Here is a 16,565-nt window from a genome sequence, read left to right as displayed (position 1 = left end):
GTCGATGGCACTACGTCGATGGCACTACGCTACCGACTGTCCTACACCCCAAAATCTTGGGTGTGACGTTTGATCAGAATCCACATTTTGGTGAGCACGCAGCCGCAATTGTTCCGAAAATCCAGAGCCGTAACAAAATCCTCAAATCCCTTGCTGGCAGTACTTGGGGAAAAGAGAAGGAAACGCTCATTACCACATACAAAGCAATTGGCCAGCCGTTTGCATGCTACGCGTCCCCTATATGGTCGCCAAGCCTAAAAACTACCCACTGGAAGAAGCTACAGGCCTGCGAAAATACTGCGCTCAGAACCGTCACGGGCTGTCTTCTTATGTCCCCAGAACACCATCTACATAATGAGGCGAGAGTACTCCCATCAGGGAGAGAAATGAGATGATAACCAAACAGTTCCTGTTGAATATTCAGAAACCTGGGCACCCCAACAGACATCTGATTGATGAGCCAGCACCGCCTAGGGACTTAAGGAGTCATATCCGTAAGCATTTGAGGAAATAGGGCACCTGAGAACTCAGCCGTATGAAGCAAAAAAACACAAGCAGGAGAATATGGAGCAGTCCCGCTGCAAGGAGCTGCTGGGAGGATGACAATTTGTGGGAGGGACGCAACAAATTAGATGGGGTTACACTGAAATGGCAGTCCTTGCGAGTCGCTCCGGTACATAGAACCGACGGCCTTGGGAAGCGACTCGTCCGTCTATTATGCTGTTATGAAATGAATTGTAATAATGAATTATATTAAGAAGTTTAAGTTGTAGACCCTAACAGCCACCCACAATAATAAATAAATTAAATCCATTTTTTTTAGAAATACATTGCGAAAAATGTAGAGACCCAATTTTTCCATCTAGCATCAACACACAACGGTCTCTAATTTTCTTTATCATTGAAACTTTAAACCATTTTTTGTTAAACTTTTCAAATTTACCTTATAAACATCACCATAAGTGCCCGAGCCAATCTTTTGTATGAGCTCGTATTCATCCTGTGGATTGCGACGTGAAATATCTGAGCTAAGCAGATTGGCGGCATTATGGTGGCCGTGCGCCATATTGTTGCCTTAATAAATGTTGATGACGAAGATGATGTAAGGACTCCAAAATTATGGAGTTAGTTAGTGATACTTGGGAAGATAGTTAATAAATGATTTTTTACAGATTTTCTTTAATTACTACACAATTTTATTTTAAGTAGTGACTTGCGATTGTTTATTATTTAGCTTTATAATTTTTTTCATAAATCCGACTTTATTTAGCAGCTGTTTTTGAACATTAGTAAGTAGTTATTTTTCTTTTAGCACATGTTTTAATATTGTTTAATTGTTTTCGTATTTATTTATATTTTTGTTTTCACAATTTGCATTTATATGTCTATACAAATTATCACCCAACGCAATTGGAAGTGCAAATATAAACAAAACAAAAGAAAGATATTAAAATTTATTACTTTTGCCGAAAAAATGTTTGCAAACAAACACAACGTTCCGGTATTTAGCCAAAGCACAACGCGTTAATACAAAAAAGCTTGGCCAGCTTGCTTTCTGCGATCGCACACCACAATGTGTTCAATTTGTTCATGGGCTGTGTGGCTTTTATCGGCACTGCCACCACCTGCTTGTCAATTGTCGTCTTAACGTTGGGAACTGTGCCAAAAATCGGTAAATTGAACATAAGAAAAAAACTTGTTTAATCTATTCAAACTATTTTGTATGGCTAAACGCTGAGGGGATTTCCTCAACGCCTTCAGTTGAGTGTTTGTAACACAAAAAACACTGATCCACTGACCGATTAACTTGGCGACTGATTTAGCGTTGATTGAAAGTGTTTTTAGGCATTTGCGGAGGACGTTGCTTCCGAATTCTGATTGATAATAATGTCCGTATTGTGATTTACATGAGCTGAGATCATTTGGAGGTGCCTCAGCGTACAGCAGCTATCGTATTTGCATCGGCCTCGCCACATATCATTTTATTAAGCAAGTCACTGCAACTTTGGAGGAATCAAATCCACCCAATTCAATTCTGTGCCTAATTCAGTTCACGCAAACGCAACTTTAACAAAGACAAATTTGCCACAATTGCAATTCAAGATTTCACTTTACGCACCACCGTCTACACGAAGTTGTGCTTTATAGGGAGTTGATGCAACAACAGATCTGCACTTGTCACGAAATGGAGAGGGGCGGCGTGAAAGTGCATATAGTTTACGTGCACAGCACAAAAGTCTACATTTTTTAGTTTTACACTAAAATTTTATTAAAGAAAAAGCGTTTGCAAAGCTGTGAATTACTCATCACGTCAATTATCCAACTATTTGTTATTCCACGTTCTCACTCACACTTTCTCGCATCACAATTAAAAGCAAACAATAAAGAAAACAGAAAATTTATCAAATGAAATGGAAAATTAGAAATTCACTGAGCACAATGCACAAAAAATTAATAATTATTATAAAAATTATTATGGAATTTGGAATGACAACAAAACTACACGAAAATATAAGAATTTAGGCCGTAGCAGCTGGATAAAGAAGTAGACAGACGACAATGGCGTTGGAAAAAACGGGGCGCTGTCGCTGCTTCTGCCACACAAACGTTATTTACTTATTTTTACGCTCCAATTTTTTGCACTTTTTCATACATTTCCACATTATTTTACACAAATTCACTAATGTAAACAATTTTGGTGCATTTATTTGCTGTTTTTAGATAAATTGAAAATTTAACATTTTTCATTCGAAACGCGACGCAGCAATCGACGACGACGACAACATCAGCGAAACGATTTTTTGACAAATGTGACGATGAACGTTGCTCTACTGCTTTCCTCGTTGTTTGCGTATTTGTTGTTGCGCTTTTAAAATGTCAATATTTGACAGTTACCTGGGTTGCAGAGCTCATGCACGCATTGTTGTATGTGTTGTCAAAAATGTTTACATGTACCAAATCATACAAAATTTTGTCAAATATCTAGAGAAATGCAAAAGTCACTCAGGAAGTCGAAAATATGAAAAATTTAATCGCCACGTCCGACTACAGCTCGAAATTCAGATAAGGAAAATTATTTGATTCTGCAGTCTTGATATTGTATTAATCATGGTTCAATTACGTACAGGTTGGCTCATCTCATCAGCTGATTTTATTTATGTCATTGCATGGTCGAAGGGATTGTCAAAGGATGACAAACTCAAATTGAAACCAACACATTGGCAACATTTTACTTACACATACAAAAACTGCTAAGTTTTATGTTTCCATTCCATACCATTCGCACCAACACCAATACACAGATTTTGACAATTTGAACAGACATATTTTGTTGCTTTACAGATGAGCCAACCTGTATATAGTTGAACCATGGTATTAATAGTGCCTCGTCCCAGTCAATAGCAGCGACCCTTGAGGCACGGTTTGGTATACCTGTTTTTTTCCTTAGGTATACAAAAGTCCGCTATTAAATCGCCAAATAAGAAGGAAGATGGAATCGCAACGTGCGACTACAGATTAACTTATAGAAGCAGAAAATTACCTAATTCTACAGTCATGCTTTTGTATCAATATTTCCTCTTCTCCTATAAAAGGAGCCTGTCGTTGGGGGCGGCTAAAATCCACCGACCAGAAGTTTCGAGGGTTCAATACCTGTTTATTTATCTACAGGAATACAGCCGTGGTGTGATGGTAGCGTGCTCCGCCTATCACACCGTATGCCCTGGGTTCAACTCCCGGGCAAAGCAACATCAAAATTTTAGAAATAAGATTTTTCAATTAGAAGAAAATTTTTCTAAGCGGGGTCGCCCCTCGGCAGTGTCTGGCAAGCGCTCCGATTGTATTTCTGCCATGAAAAGCTCTCAGTGAAAACTCATCTGCCTTGCAGATGCCGTTCGGAGTCGGCATAAAACATGTAGGTCCCGTCCGGCCAATTTGTAGGGAAAAATCAAGAGGAGCACGACGCAAATTGGAAGAGAAGCTCGGCCTTAGATCTCTTCGGAGGTTATCGCGCTTTACATTTTTTTTTTTTAATACAGCCGTGGAATCGCTAAAGGCAGAAAAAGAAGACGGAATCGCCACGTACGCATACAAATCGACTTCCAGAAGAAAATAATTTCTTGATTCTGCAGTTAATAGTGCCTGTTGTTGTTGTTGTAGCGATAAGGTTACTCTCCGAAGGCTTTGGGGAGTGTTATCGTTGTGATGGTCATTTGCCGGATACAGATCCGGTACGCTCCGGTAACACAGCTCCATTAAGGTGTTAGCCCGACCATCTCGGGAACTATTTATATGGCTACATTAAACCTTCAGGCTATCCCTCCCTCCCCACTCCCAAGTTCCAAGAGGAGCTTGAGGCGCCGGAGCCTCGTCTGTCAGTGAAACGGGATTCGCCGCTCGAAGGTAAGGTTGACAATTGGGTTTGGAGAAGCTATATATTGCGCTGGCAACCTGAAATGGTTGCGCTACACGACCCCTCGAATCTGGTATTTTAGTCGCCTCTTACGACAGGAATACCTACCGCAGGTATATTCTAACCCCCTAACCCACTGGGGGTATTAATAGTGCCTCGTCCCATACAATAGAAGCAACCATTTACTTGTTGATACACCTGACGTAAGGGAGGACTTAAATCCACTGACCAGAAGGTTCGAGGTGTCAAGCCTTTTTTAGCAGGCGAGGTTTTCGATGACTTAATAGTACAACGAGGGCATATTAAAAAAAAGCAAATATATACACTGTATTGTACAAAGAAGAAGTGGATACCAAAGCATTCCAACCTTTCTTTACAATAATAGCACAATTTTATACTTAAAGTAATTTTGCTTCTACAGAAACTGGATTGAGAGGATTGAAAAAATTTTCTTTCTAACCTCACAAAAATATTCGATGATCCATTTTGAAACTCCAGTAGTTCTGATGATTGGAATTTATTTGTTTTCCGACAGCATATATATTAAAACTATGTAACTAAAGTCTTGGAGTAGGGCAGGATTGGAAACACGCTGTTTTCAACCTCCCAATAAGTTGACTCCTAGACTCATCCTTTGGAACTGCCATATTATGTGCTGTTCGGAATCTCCTGAATTCCGACAACTGAAATATAAGTATTAGGCCATAATAGTAAACAAATAATTAAATTAAATTGTTCTAGAGAGGGTCGAACTAGTTTCTTAATGATGGTATTTTCTGGAACGTACGGAATCAATATCCAGCAAAGGACCATCAAAATCGACGAAACTCCCCCAAACAATTCGGGGACACCGCTATCGCTACGAGAAGAAGAATAAGAAATGGTAAAGAAATAGTTCTCGAGGCAGTCGGGCTAGTACCAAGAATCAAAGAAAAGCACACATCCGTAACTCTTCTGTGAAGAGTATTTTTTGCGGTTACAACAACAGAAAATACATAACGTTTTTCGGGTTTGGCTCTGGATAAATAAAAGTGAGTGACGCCTGTCTAGCGGGGCAATCTACTTTTCTCCTCTTAAATATATGAATAACGTAGAACGAAGTTCGAGACCGGTTGCTTACCGCCCCTGATTTAATTAAACTTTCATCTTCCTCGCGATTCAACAGTCCAGTATTATGATGGCCTTCCTCTTGTTTGTTCATTAACTAGAAAACATCCTGGGCACGTATTACGTGTTACGATCGGTGACTGAAATTCATTTTCGCTTAAGCTATAACTATGCAACTAAAAAACCGGTTCTAAAAATTATAATAAGTATGTTATGGATCTATCGAGTACTATTTGTCGCTAGTTCGCATATGCCATTAATCCGATCCACAATTTCCCGTAGCGCCGCCGATCCACACGCAGAGTTTAAATTCTATATATCGGAAAGAACCAACATGAAATTTCAAGCTCAATGCATACTGCGATACCACACTCGCCAGTTCCCAGTAAGATAGTCCCTACTTCAATGTATTTGTAGAACAAAAAAAACGAAGTGATACGTATCTTGCATTCTTGGAAGCCAATAACTTGCTTGTGGAGAGGTCCGCTGGTCGCTGTACATCGTTGTTGGGGCCTACCTTGGCTGAGGTACTTAAATCTGCGATACAAACAACAGAAGCTATTGTACAATAGTTGACGAACTGAACGGACCTTAACAGTGTCTCTACACACCTTGATGTATGGCTCGGAATCATGTACTGTGTATATTGAAAATGAGATGGTTCTTGAAGTATTCTACAAAAATATCCTTTGGTAATTATGTTTTTTTCCGTGATTTCAATGGCGCGCGTCGAAAATGGTTCAATCATGAACTGACTACATTGTGTTATGGGAATGATTGAAAATGCCCATAAATCATATCCACGTCAACCATGTTTGGCAGAAGATCTATGGGAATACCTAAACTGAGTTGGAAGACACAGGTGAAGGAAAGCTTGATCTCCTGCTGCTCCGCCTATGCGATTAACTTACAATTAATAATAACCGTGTTTTTTACACACATATACGTTTACGTTTGCCTGTAAAAAAACGCTTATCCTTGCTCAGATAAAGCTTAGGAGACCCATCTAGCGGCAGTGGTTAAATAACTAGCTACAGAACAGGGTGTACCTAAAATCGGAGACACAAACCTCTGGTGGCCATAGTGTATACCATATGGCTGAATCGGTTGCGATGAATAGTGGATACACACCATTTTTAGAGGCGATACATATAATTAGTATTGAAGTGAAACATAGACACATATTTCAGTTACATTTGAGTGTAATGCGTATTCAAATTTAGTAGTACTAATTTTATGCGCAGCAATTTCTGAGGAGTTTTTAAAGTTTGACGCTTAGCAGTCCATATAAAGTTTAAGCGCAAACGTCTATAGATGTAAAAAAAAAAACACAGCTAATGATAATTATGCTTTACACATCATACATATGATATACTGTACTACATCGTGACCTGTAAAAGTAGTTTATACAAGTGTCATTGTTACACCTTCCAAAATTAACCTACAAGAAACCTGTTCACCACATGTCTTTTAATAAGGATTAGAATGAGATATGTCCAGATACTAGGCTGGTTAGATTAACGAAATTGTGTAAATTCAAATCTTTACGTTGATAGAAAATAACTCAATAACTAAGGTCGCCGGTGCGCCATTAGTCTTACGTCCATAATTCCAAAGTATTAAAAAGGCATGGTCTTAAAAACAACAAATGCGGTTTTACTTAAAAATCCACCAGTTTTTATTGACTTTTTAAGTTTCGCTTAACTTAGTAATGAATTTTGAACATATATTTGCATTTTCGTACTGTGTTTTTTGTTTTTGTTTCGTATTGTATTGTTCTATATGTGTTAAATGTGTACATTTCTAAAATTATCTAAGTTATTTGTTCAGAATTTTAAAACTAATACAAAGTAAACAGATAGACATATATATTTAACACAAAAATAGTATGGATTGCACTTGTTTAAGATATTTGTATTATCGTTTCTTAAGTTTCTCGTTTTTTTAGAGCGAAGACTTTGAGATTTAAAAAATATCTCCTAAATATGAAAAAAGTATTCAGTATAAACTTAAATAAAAAAATTTATAAATTATCAAATCGTAATCGGTTAAAGTTATATTGCAGTTATATTTAAAATATTATTTATCACTCAAACGTAAAAAATTTTAATATATGGATGCATTGTTTAAAGCCACAATGGCAATAAATTAAAAAAAAATTAAAAATATAATTAATCAATTGCGTACTGTATTCGATTCTTTTATTATTATTATTTTTTTAATTTCACTCGTGATTGAAAATAAGTGTTGGAAAATGATTACTGCATTTTTTGTAGCATTTATGTTGCGAACTAGCTGCTTTTTGTGCGAGTATTTGGATATTACTAAGGCTGGGTGCGAGTTCGCCTAAATTTTAGGTACCTAAACTAATATTCCACTGGAACTTTCCAGCACTGCAATAATTTAGCAAAAAGCTGTCAAAACTGTGCGAGTTGATTTGAAAACCTAAATTGTTTATTTCTGCTAAGAAAATAATAACAATACGGGAAATCTTGTATGTTTGATACATTTTCACGCTTAAAAAGAACAGAGGTACATTAGGGTCCGCAGAAAATACCTATCCCAAGATATCAGTTCAAGAAAATGCAGTGGCTCCGTTTTATAAGGCTTTTTTCCGGACATAGTGGAGCACGTGCACAATGACCTTTTCCACAATCTCGAATTCAATACTGTGATGTTGGTACGCCTCCAATAACTTCTTTAGGCCAATTAATGCACTTGGCCGCCAAAAATGTTCAGATTGCGGTTTGAGAAGGATCCAATTCTTGTGTCGCCAACATCAGCTTGAACAAAATTGAGCTCAACATCACGTACAATCGATCGGACCTTAATCGCAGCAGGGATCATCGCTCTATGATCTATGATTTACTTAAATTGAATGGACAAGAGCCATTTATTTGCATATACAATATTGAAAAATCAATAATTTTTTTTTTTTTGAAATAGGACATTTGAGTTTAGGTTGAAAAGTATGCTCATAAAAATTCAAAATTTTTATTTTGCACTGCCTTACCGACAGTTTCCAGTGATTTAGGTTTTTTCTGTGTTTAGGTAGAAATTTAGGTCAACTCCCACACAGCCTAAGAATAAAAAAAAAGATGTGATAAATAACAACAAAGACAAAGTGCAAGTGTGGCAGACAAAGTTCAACACAATCAAAGCCCTTCTTTTCACTTCCATACATTAATTCCAATCAGGTCGATTCCATTACATTTACTGATGATTGCCGATATTGATTTCACAGATCGTTAGTTAAATTTCCTTACTACTTTGCCGTTATCAATGCCTTCATAGTTTTCTTATACTGCGATCACCAGCGGCAGAATTAAGTTTAGATCTGTATTAAATTGATAAAAGATATTTACTTAAATGTTGTATTTAGAGATTTTATACTTTAGTTATATAATAAAAACACATTAATTTCAAAAAAACTTTAAAATCAGAACATCCGAGTGAAAAAAACGCAGCAAAAGCGGTGTTTTGTTAAAAATTTGTTTTGTTATTTAAATTAACCAATTTGTAAACAAAAGATTTAATCTCATATGCATTAAGCTTGGGGGATTCAACGATTTAACTAGAAATCCTATAGGAAACGAAATCCCAGATAGTATAAGATTTGCACCAATACTTAAAGATGACACAGGGACATATTTCACAGGTAGTTTATTTTCTTATATTTACAAACATTTTTAGAAAATACGAACAATTTTGGAGTGGTTTAAAAAAACCGCAAACAGTTAGTAACGTGACAAACAAAGTAGGCGCGCAAAGCGAAAATTTTGGCTTTGAAAAGCTTGTTTAAAGATGACATAGAAGTATTAAGATCAGAGTTTTAAACCGAGTTTAAATTTGTCGCATGAAAAAGCAGTATTTTAGCTTTTCGCTGAACTGGTACTAAACTCGCTTTAACCCTAGAAAGATAACGTAATTATTTTACCCTAGAAAGATAACGTACGTCTTAGAGACGTGTTCAAGTTTAAGGACCCTAAAGATATAAAAAAAACCAACATTTTTTCTTTTAATAATTTATTTGATATATATTCAATTGTTTTAAATGTTTTTAAAGGAAAATATTGTTTTTTTAATATATTAAAAATTAAGTTTGACTTGTCTTGGACTTGTCTTTACAAAAATCAGTCTTTTTCGAAGGACCTCAGTTTATAGCAAAACAATTAAAATAAAATACATATATTTGTACTTCAATTGAATGAATTAACTGTTTTAAACTATACTTAAAAAAATATTAGCTAAAATTACCAATTTAGGCAAAAATTACATATAAAAATTGTAGTCACGTAAAAGATAACGATACGTCTCTTAGACGTATTTTTAAAAACCATTCGTATATATTTCAACAAACAAAAAAGTTACTACTGAAAAACACCCCCCACTGACAAGCTGGTAATGGTAGCTGAGAAAACTGAGAATGAGATTGTTCTCTCTTTACGATTGTGGGAGACTGAGAGCAAAATTAAAGCGCCGTACGTCTCACAGACGTACGTTATCTCAATAGGGTTAAACTAAGCCCTCAATTTGAAACAAAGCGTATTAAATGTATCATTGAATGTTAGTCCGATAGATTTAACTTAAAACTGTGACAATGAACTTTATCAATCCATATATTAGATTTATGAACTGAACTATTTTTTAACGAAGTAACGCAAAACACATGCAGTTGGCTTACCAGTGAACAAAATATAGAAATGGTACCCTAGTGACCCAAAATCGACGGAGTTACGAAAAAAGTGATACAATTTCAATATGCCAGTTTGGAACTCAAATCCTTTGCACAATGCCTAAATTACTTTTCTTTTGTTTTTTTTTCTTGTTGTTTTTTTGCACAATGCTTGGTAAAAATTTTTAACAGTGAAAAGTTACAAAATTGTTTTTGCTTTTTCAGAGAGTGTTAGTTAAGCGTGACATTAAGTTGCTGCTTTTAGTATTGATTGTATTAAAAGTCATCATCCTGTTTTCGTAAAAGTGTAAAATTCTATTAGCTGAAGTTACATCAGAATATACAGCTAATTGAATATCAAAAAGTGAGATTGAAAATTGGAAATTTGGAAGTAGGTATTGATGTTATGAGAAAGGATCATGGAACAGAATTACTATAGGAACTCGATTTATTCAGAGAAAAAGTAGCAGTTACGACATTTTTTACGTTGAATTTCTTTGTAACATATTTTGAAAGTAATAACAAACTCTAGGTCTAGGAGAAAAGTATCGGCCTTCATAATTACCGAATATCGAAGTAGAAGCTTTATATGAGAAAGTTAGTAATTTAATTACCGATAGAAGTTAAATACGAAAATGAAGATAATCTCGTTTTTGTAAATTAATCTATACATTATTCGAACATCAAAACAAAAATTGCCATGAGGCGCTTATTGCTTTCAAATGCAATTCTGATAGCAACTGAGCTCCATGATACCCCTGAATATGTTTGATATAATAATATAGCCGAAAAAGTTGAGAAAGCAAGATAATTTTAGCTATCTTGATAAAGTTAAACCCAATTTAGTGATTAAAAAAATTAAGGCTTTCTTAGTCGTGGACGCATGCATTTGCAATTATGCCCGGTTTTCAGTACGGGTTTAAATTCAGTTAAAGTTGACTAGAGTTTAATCCAGCTGCTTTGTTCGATAACAAAGCATGTTGCTGCTCATCTCAGCTTAAGCGGCCGAAGTGGCATGGTTAAACTTTAGGCAATTTTAACTGCAGTTTAAATTCGTACTGAAAAACCGTACCTTAATGGAGTTGATGGGTTAACGCATTAAACTGCAAATAAAGGCCAAATTAAACTTCCTTAACCCAAACGCCATAGTCGTAACCATACCTATATCCATATCCATCTAAAATTTGATCGATTAATGGGGCCTTAACCTAAAAATCGTGAAAATTTCATAAAAATGAAGAAAACGCAAAAAATTACAAACATTCCACAAAAAACAAGTCTCTTAGTCAAAACGTATCCAAAACAATAAAAAAAAATACAAAAAGTTAATAAATTCACCAACTCAATTATTTTTAGGTTATGGATATGGCGAAAAACCAAACACCAATTGATTGGCTATGGTATGGTAATGGCGTTAGCGTTATTGTATGGCACCATTAATCGATTACATTGATTTCCATAAGGTAGGTTCTATCAGCTGTTTTATCTGGTTATGGTTTTATGGTTATAAGTCACCATTAATTAACCCTTAGATTAAAGAAACTTTGATTTTCAAACTGTAGGCAACCCTCAGAGAATTTTTAAACATGGTTTATATAATGTCCACATGGCACCTGATTGGGCCCGAAAAAGTCATTACGTGGTTTAATATTTGCGTTGTTGGCTTAGACTTTCTATTTGATTTTGAGAAACTTTATAAAATTAGAGGAATACTCGATTTGCATTTGATTTTATTTTTTATGGTTTAGAATGAGTTATGAGATGGTTCGTTCTCATATTTTTTTCGGGAATTTTACGTAATTCGGCAAGTAGTTGGGCTGAACGACGAATGAGCATCATACCATGTTCTCTGAGAATTCCCAAAGCAAAATAAGGGTTAATTGAGCTTAATTGACTCAAAAGCAATAGATAAAAGCATTATGTACATTAGCTAATTTATCAAAACAATTTTGTAAATATATTTCCAAAGCTAAAGAGTGCAACATTAAATATGAGAAAAGGCAGATTTAAAATTATTGAGGCATCTTTGTGGTCATGTTTAAGTAGATACTTATAGATATTACTTTTTGACATAACCTCTAATGGCTTATTATTAGAGTTGAAACTAAATTTAAGTATCTACTTAGATTGGACTGAAATTATGCCTCATTGATAATATACAACTTGAAATTACGAAGCTCAAGTATTTTCAAAACAAATTAGATTATCGTACTAAATAAAAAACATTTAATCTAAATATATTTTAATGAAAAAAGTATTATGACAATTAGCTTAAGAGTTTTTAAAATCAAATTGTGTATGTATTTAGTGGACTAGAGTATATCATGTTCTGTGAGTACCGGAAATGAGCTCCTGTGTATTGTTTAAAATATTTTTAAATATGAAATTAAATCGCAGTGTCAAAAGTGGTTAAGGAAAAAAGAGAAAATAATTAAAGAACCAAAATTAGTTGAAATTATAAATTTTAGGTAGATATGATAATCTGATTTTGAAGATTTTTACATAGAAAATATGACAGGAGGAGTTTTGTTTCCTAGAGATTCACTTTTTTAAAACATTATTGATAACGTGGAAACGTTTAGACTAACGAACGAACTAAGTGAACGATCACTATTCAGATGTACTAAAATGCGGATGAGGTCTTATTTGAGATTCAAAAAGTATCGCAGTAGAATAAAACACCTTTTGGTTTCTATCGACAAAACCCTCGAAAGACCCAACATTCCACAACCAAATCTTAATTATATATATGTTACCCGGTCTATGAATAGGTGGCTTATGACTCAACAAACATTTTCCACTTTTTTTCTGATTCGATAGTTTTTGAGACGCTCTTTCACGTGGTGAAAACTAGAAAGTCCTAACTTGCTTAGAAGTGTACTAAAAATGTAGAGAAAGAAGAGCACAAATGAAAGACGATGAAGCCTTTGGTTCCTTCGATGCCACTTTGGTGGCTGGTGAAGCAATGGAGCCAAAATATCGGTCGGAAACTGGTGTGTGCTTTGCCTTTTGGCATGACTGTTTATAATGCAAAAGAGAAACTACTAAGAAACTGAAGAAATGTATTTTTTATCTTTAACAGCTGTTTCTCGCAATTTTTTTTTTTTAGTCATAAGCCACATTTTCATAGGCCGAGTCACATATATGCTTAACGTGAGTACCTGCAATGTAAGGCTCAAGCTCACGGTATCAAGCACACGCATTTAATTGCGTGATCAACGCTTGAGCATAATTTTGCTAGCTAGACAATTTTTAGCCCCAGCGGGTTATGTGGCTAAAAATATACTTAAGGTAAGGCACGCCGCTTTCGTCAGAGGTGACTAAAACTAAAATCCCGTACACAGGTTGTTCGCTGGGGTTGGGACCCGTTACATAAATACACCGGGTGTAACCGAACATAACATACTCAGCTGCCAAATTACAGCTTGCAAAACTTTTAAATTACCTTCTTATAAAAGTGGACGGTGCTACGCCCATTGTCCACAATTTTAGTAATTGTCAATTGTGCGTCATAAGGTCAACCCACCTACCAAGTTTCATCACTTTATCCGTTTTTGGCAATGAATTATCGCACTTTTTAGGTTTTTAGAAATTTTCGATATCGAAAAAATTGGCGTGTTATAGTCCGATTTCGTTCAGTTTAAATAGCGATCTGAGATGAGTGCCCAGGAACTAACATACCAAATTTCATTAACATACTTCAAAATTTACTCAAGTTATCGTGTTAAGGGCAGGCGGACCGACGGACGGACGGACGGCCGGACATGACTAAAATGAATTTCTTTTTTCGCCCAGATTATTTTGATATATAGAAGTCTATATCTATATCGATTAGTTTATGCCATTACGGGGTACCGTTATGCGAACTAAATTAATATACTCTGTGAGCTCTGCTCAGCTGAGTATAAAAATAATTGCAGTTAGTAACCCAGAGGCTTATTGATCTTTACGTAAGTACCGGATACCTCGAGAGCCATTTTCGGAGGGCCGTTTTACCTGGTTATCTTGAAAAGGTGGTCAAATCACGTGGATAAGCTATCAATCCTAGTTTAACTGAGCACGTTTTGTTTACGTGCAGGTACAAGATTTCTGATTTTAGATATTCCTCCTACTGGGGACGTACCGCTGTTATCTGACAGGGCTAAGTACTATTCTAAACAGCAAGCTGGCATGGAAACCTAACGTGGAGGACATCGCTAGGATGGCTTGGATTTCCTTTTACAGGGTTACCTGGTTGTCGTGACAAGGTGGCCGAATCATGTGGATTAGCTGTCAACAATAGCAAAACTGTGAATGTTTTTTACGTGGATGTGCAAGATTCCTGAATTTAAACTACTCTCTAATGAGGGAGCAGCGCTAGTATTAATTGACAGGGTTAAGTTCCTTAGAATTATTCTTAACAGAAAGCTGCCCTGGAAGCCTAATATGTAGGACAGGGCTAACTTCTTTTACCCTGTATAGCTGTCGGGGGGTAATCGGCAAAAGCTTGATGCTCTTCTAAGGGTTGGACATTGGCTGCATGATATGGTGGTCAATCCGATTGTCTTCTATAACGTTCTGGACTGGCCGGAAGCACTATACACTTCTACCATGGTCAAAGAGTTAGAAGCCGTGCAGCGGTTGGTGGTGGTTGAATAGGCGGGGTCTTTCTTGCAACACCCACACTGGCCCTGTCAAAATGGCTGCAGCCGGGCGTCATTACGGTTTTGTTATGCAGGATATAAGCTTTCACCGACACTCCAGCATTCTGACAGACTTCGATTTCATCCCTGGCAGAACAAACTACTGTGCGCCGGTTTCGTTCCTGTTGCCACACTCACCACTCATTTGCCATTAAGGGATGAATGGAGTGAGGGAATCAATATGGGACGGGAGTCTGGTGAATTTGTTCACAGATGAATCCAGGCTAGACGGGAAGGTGGGGAGTAGAATATTCTGCCATGACCTCGCTGTTAGCTGGAAATTTAGGCTGTCGGTGCCTTCAAGGCGGAGGTCGCCGCTATAAAGGATGCTTACTTACTTACTTAATTGGCGCTTAACCGTCTAAACGGTTATGGCCGTCCAACAAGGCGTGCCAGTCGCTCCTTCGCTCCGCTAACCGGCGCCAATTGGTCATACCAGGAGAGTTTAAATCGTTTTCCACCTGGTCCTTCCAACGGAGTGGGGCCGCCCTCTACCTCTGCTTCCATAGGCGGGTTCCGATAGAAACACTTTCTTGGCCGGAGCATCATCTTTCATTCGCATAACATGGCCTAGCCAGCGCAGCCGCTGCGTTTTAATTCGCTGGACTACGTTGATGTCTGCGTATAGCTCGTACAGCTCATCGTTAAATCTTCTTCGGTACTCGCCTCGCATAACAGTCACATTAAATATAAGCCATACACAAAGTAAATGAACTTTGTGATGAGTTCACTTTCTATGAGTTCAATGAAAAATTAAAATAGTTTTTGCTTGCCATGTAAAACTTAATTTATGTCTGTTAGCAGATTTGCACTGAAAGCCAACGATATTTCGCTCTTACAAAATCAGATTTCCAATTAAACTTTGTGATGAAATTTTATTTTCTACTTACAATTCCATAGAAAGCACGGTTGGATTGGGGCAGGCTTGTGGTGCGCGTATGTGACACTGTTTGTGGCAAATCAGGCTACAGTCCCTACATTCGTAGCCCTGTTTTCCAGGACGCCGCGGGATGGATTTCATGCATACCATGCACTGTAGGCCACCGCTATTGGAAACGAAAATAATTTTATAGCGCATATTTAATTTTTAATTTTATTTCGAAAACCCACTTACCCGCTCAAATGCTTGGCAATGAATGTGTGATCATTGTAAATGTGTAGCTTTGTGCCCTTGCGACGCCATCTGGGGCGTTGTGCTATTGCTAACGGCACAATAAAATGCCTAAAAGGAAGTAAATATGGGCGTGTTTTTTAAATGCACCTTTAAAAAATGATCGCTGTTATTCATTAACTTACCGCTTGACACCATTCTCGACCGTTTCCAGTACAAGTGTGGATGATTCGTGTACGTACGTTTTATTGCTGGCCGACGAGAAACCTGAGATAGCGGACGATTCTGAAAGTGAAGATTGCCTTGAGTGATCAAGTCTTGAAGAGCCAGCTCGTTGGCCTATTTTTGTTTTGCGTTGATTTTGTAATTTTTTAGTGTTTATTATTTTTGTTGTTGTCATTATTTGTTATAAATTTTGTACAAAGTAATAGTTTTATATCAAATTAATTTAAATAAATTATAGTACAAAAGCGTGCAATTTTGATACAGAAAAAAATTTAAAGTTTTTTATAAAATATTACATTGTTTTTTTTAAAAACACATTACACCAAATAGTTTGCCAAAAAAAGTCATAATTTT

General features: G+C 36.5%; 2 protein-coding genes across 45 annotated transcripts in view; both read right to left on the bottom strand.

Annotated features, from left to right (window-relative positions):
* hppy (MAP4K3-like protein hppy) overlaps nucleotides 1-2,811 on the bottom strand; it is a 318,991-nt gene extending 316,180 nt beyond the window's left edge. For 2 of the 14 annotated variants that reach the window (XR_010950503.1, XM_067771003.1), the window contains exon 1: nucleotides 944-2,811. Coding sequence is in view for 13 of the 14 variants with exons in the window: in XM_067771003.1 (XP_067627104.1) it covers nucleotides 944-1,066 (123 nt within the window). In the remaining variant the exon portion in view is untranslated. The remainder of the gene's footprint in view (nucleotides 1-943) is intronic. The other 12 variants (XM_067771001.1, XM_067771002.1, XM_067771005.1 and 9 more) reach the window with 10 other exon arrangements.
* A 4,361-nt stretch (nucleotides 2,812-7,172) lies between these two features.
* Nucleotides 7,173-16,565, bottom strand: part of LOC137243323 (uncharacterized) — a 96,423-nt gene continuing 87,030 nt past the window's right edge. For 20 of the 31 annotated variants that reach the window (XM_067770951.1, XM_067770962.1, XM_067770952.1 and 17 more), the window contains 4 exons: nucleotides 16,172-16,325; nucleotides 15,990-16,097; nucleotides 15,766-15,921; nucleotides 7,173-8,855 (listed from right to left, as the gene is read on the bottom strand). In XM_067770951.1, coding sequence (XP_067627052.1) covers nucleotides 8,807-8,855; nucleotides 15,766-15,921; nucleotides 15,990-16,097; nucleotides 16,172-16,325 — 467 coding nt within the window. In that variant the 3' untranslated portion in view covers nucleotides 7,173-8,806. Of the gene's footprint in view, nucleotides 8,856-10,202; nucleotides 12,546-15,761; nucleotides 15,922-15,989; nucleotides 16,098-16,171; nucleotides 16,326-16,565 lie in introns of those variants that run through there. The other 11 variants (XR_010950495.1, XR_010950496.1, XR_010950499.1 and 8 more) reach the window with 3 other exon arrangements.

This window comes from Eurosta solidaginis, chromosome 3, assembly GCF_040869045.1.
Source record: "Eurosta solidaginis isolate ZX-2024a chromosome 3, ASM4086904v1, whole genome shotgun sequence".
Classification (NCBI taxonomy): Eukaryota; Metazoa; Arthropoda; class Insecta; order Diptera; family Tephritidae; genus Eurosta; species Eurosta solidaginis.
This window is presented reverse-complemented; position numbering and strand designations above follow the sequence as displayed.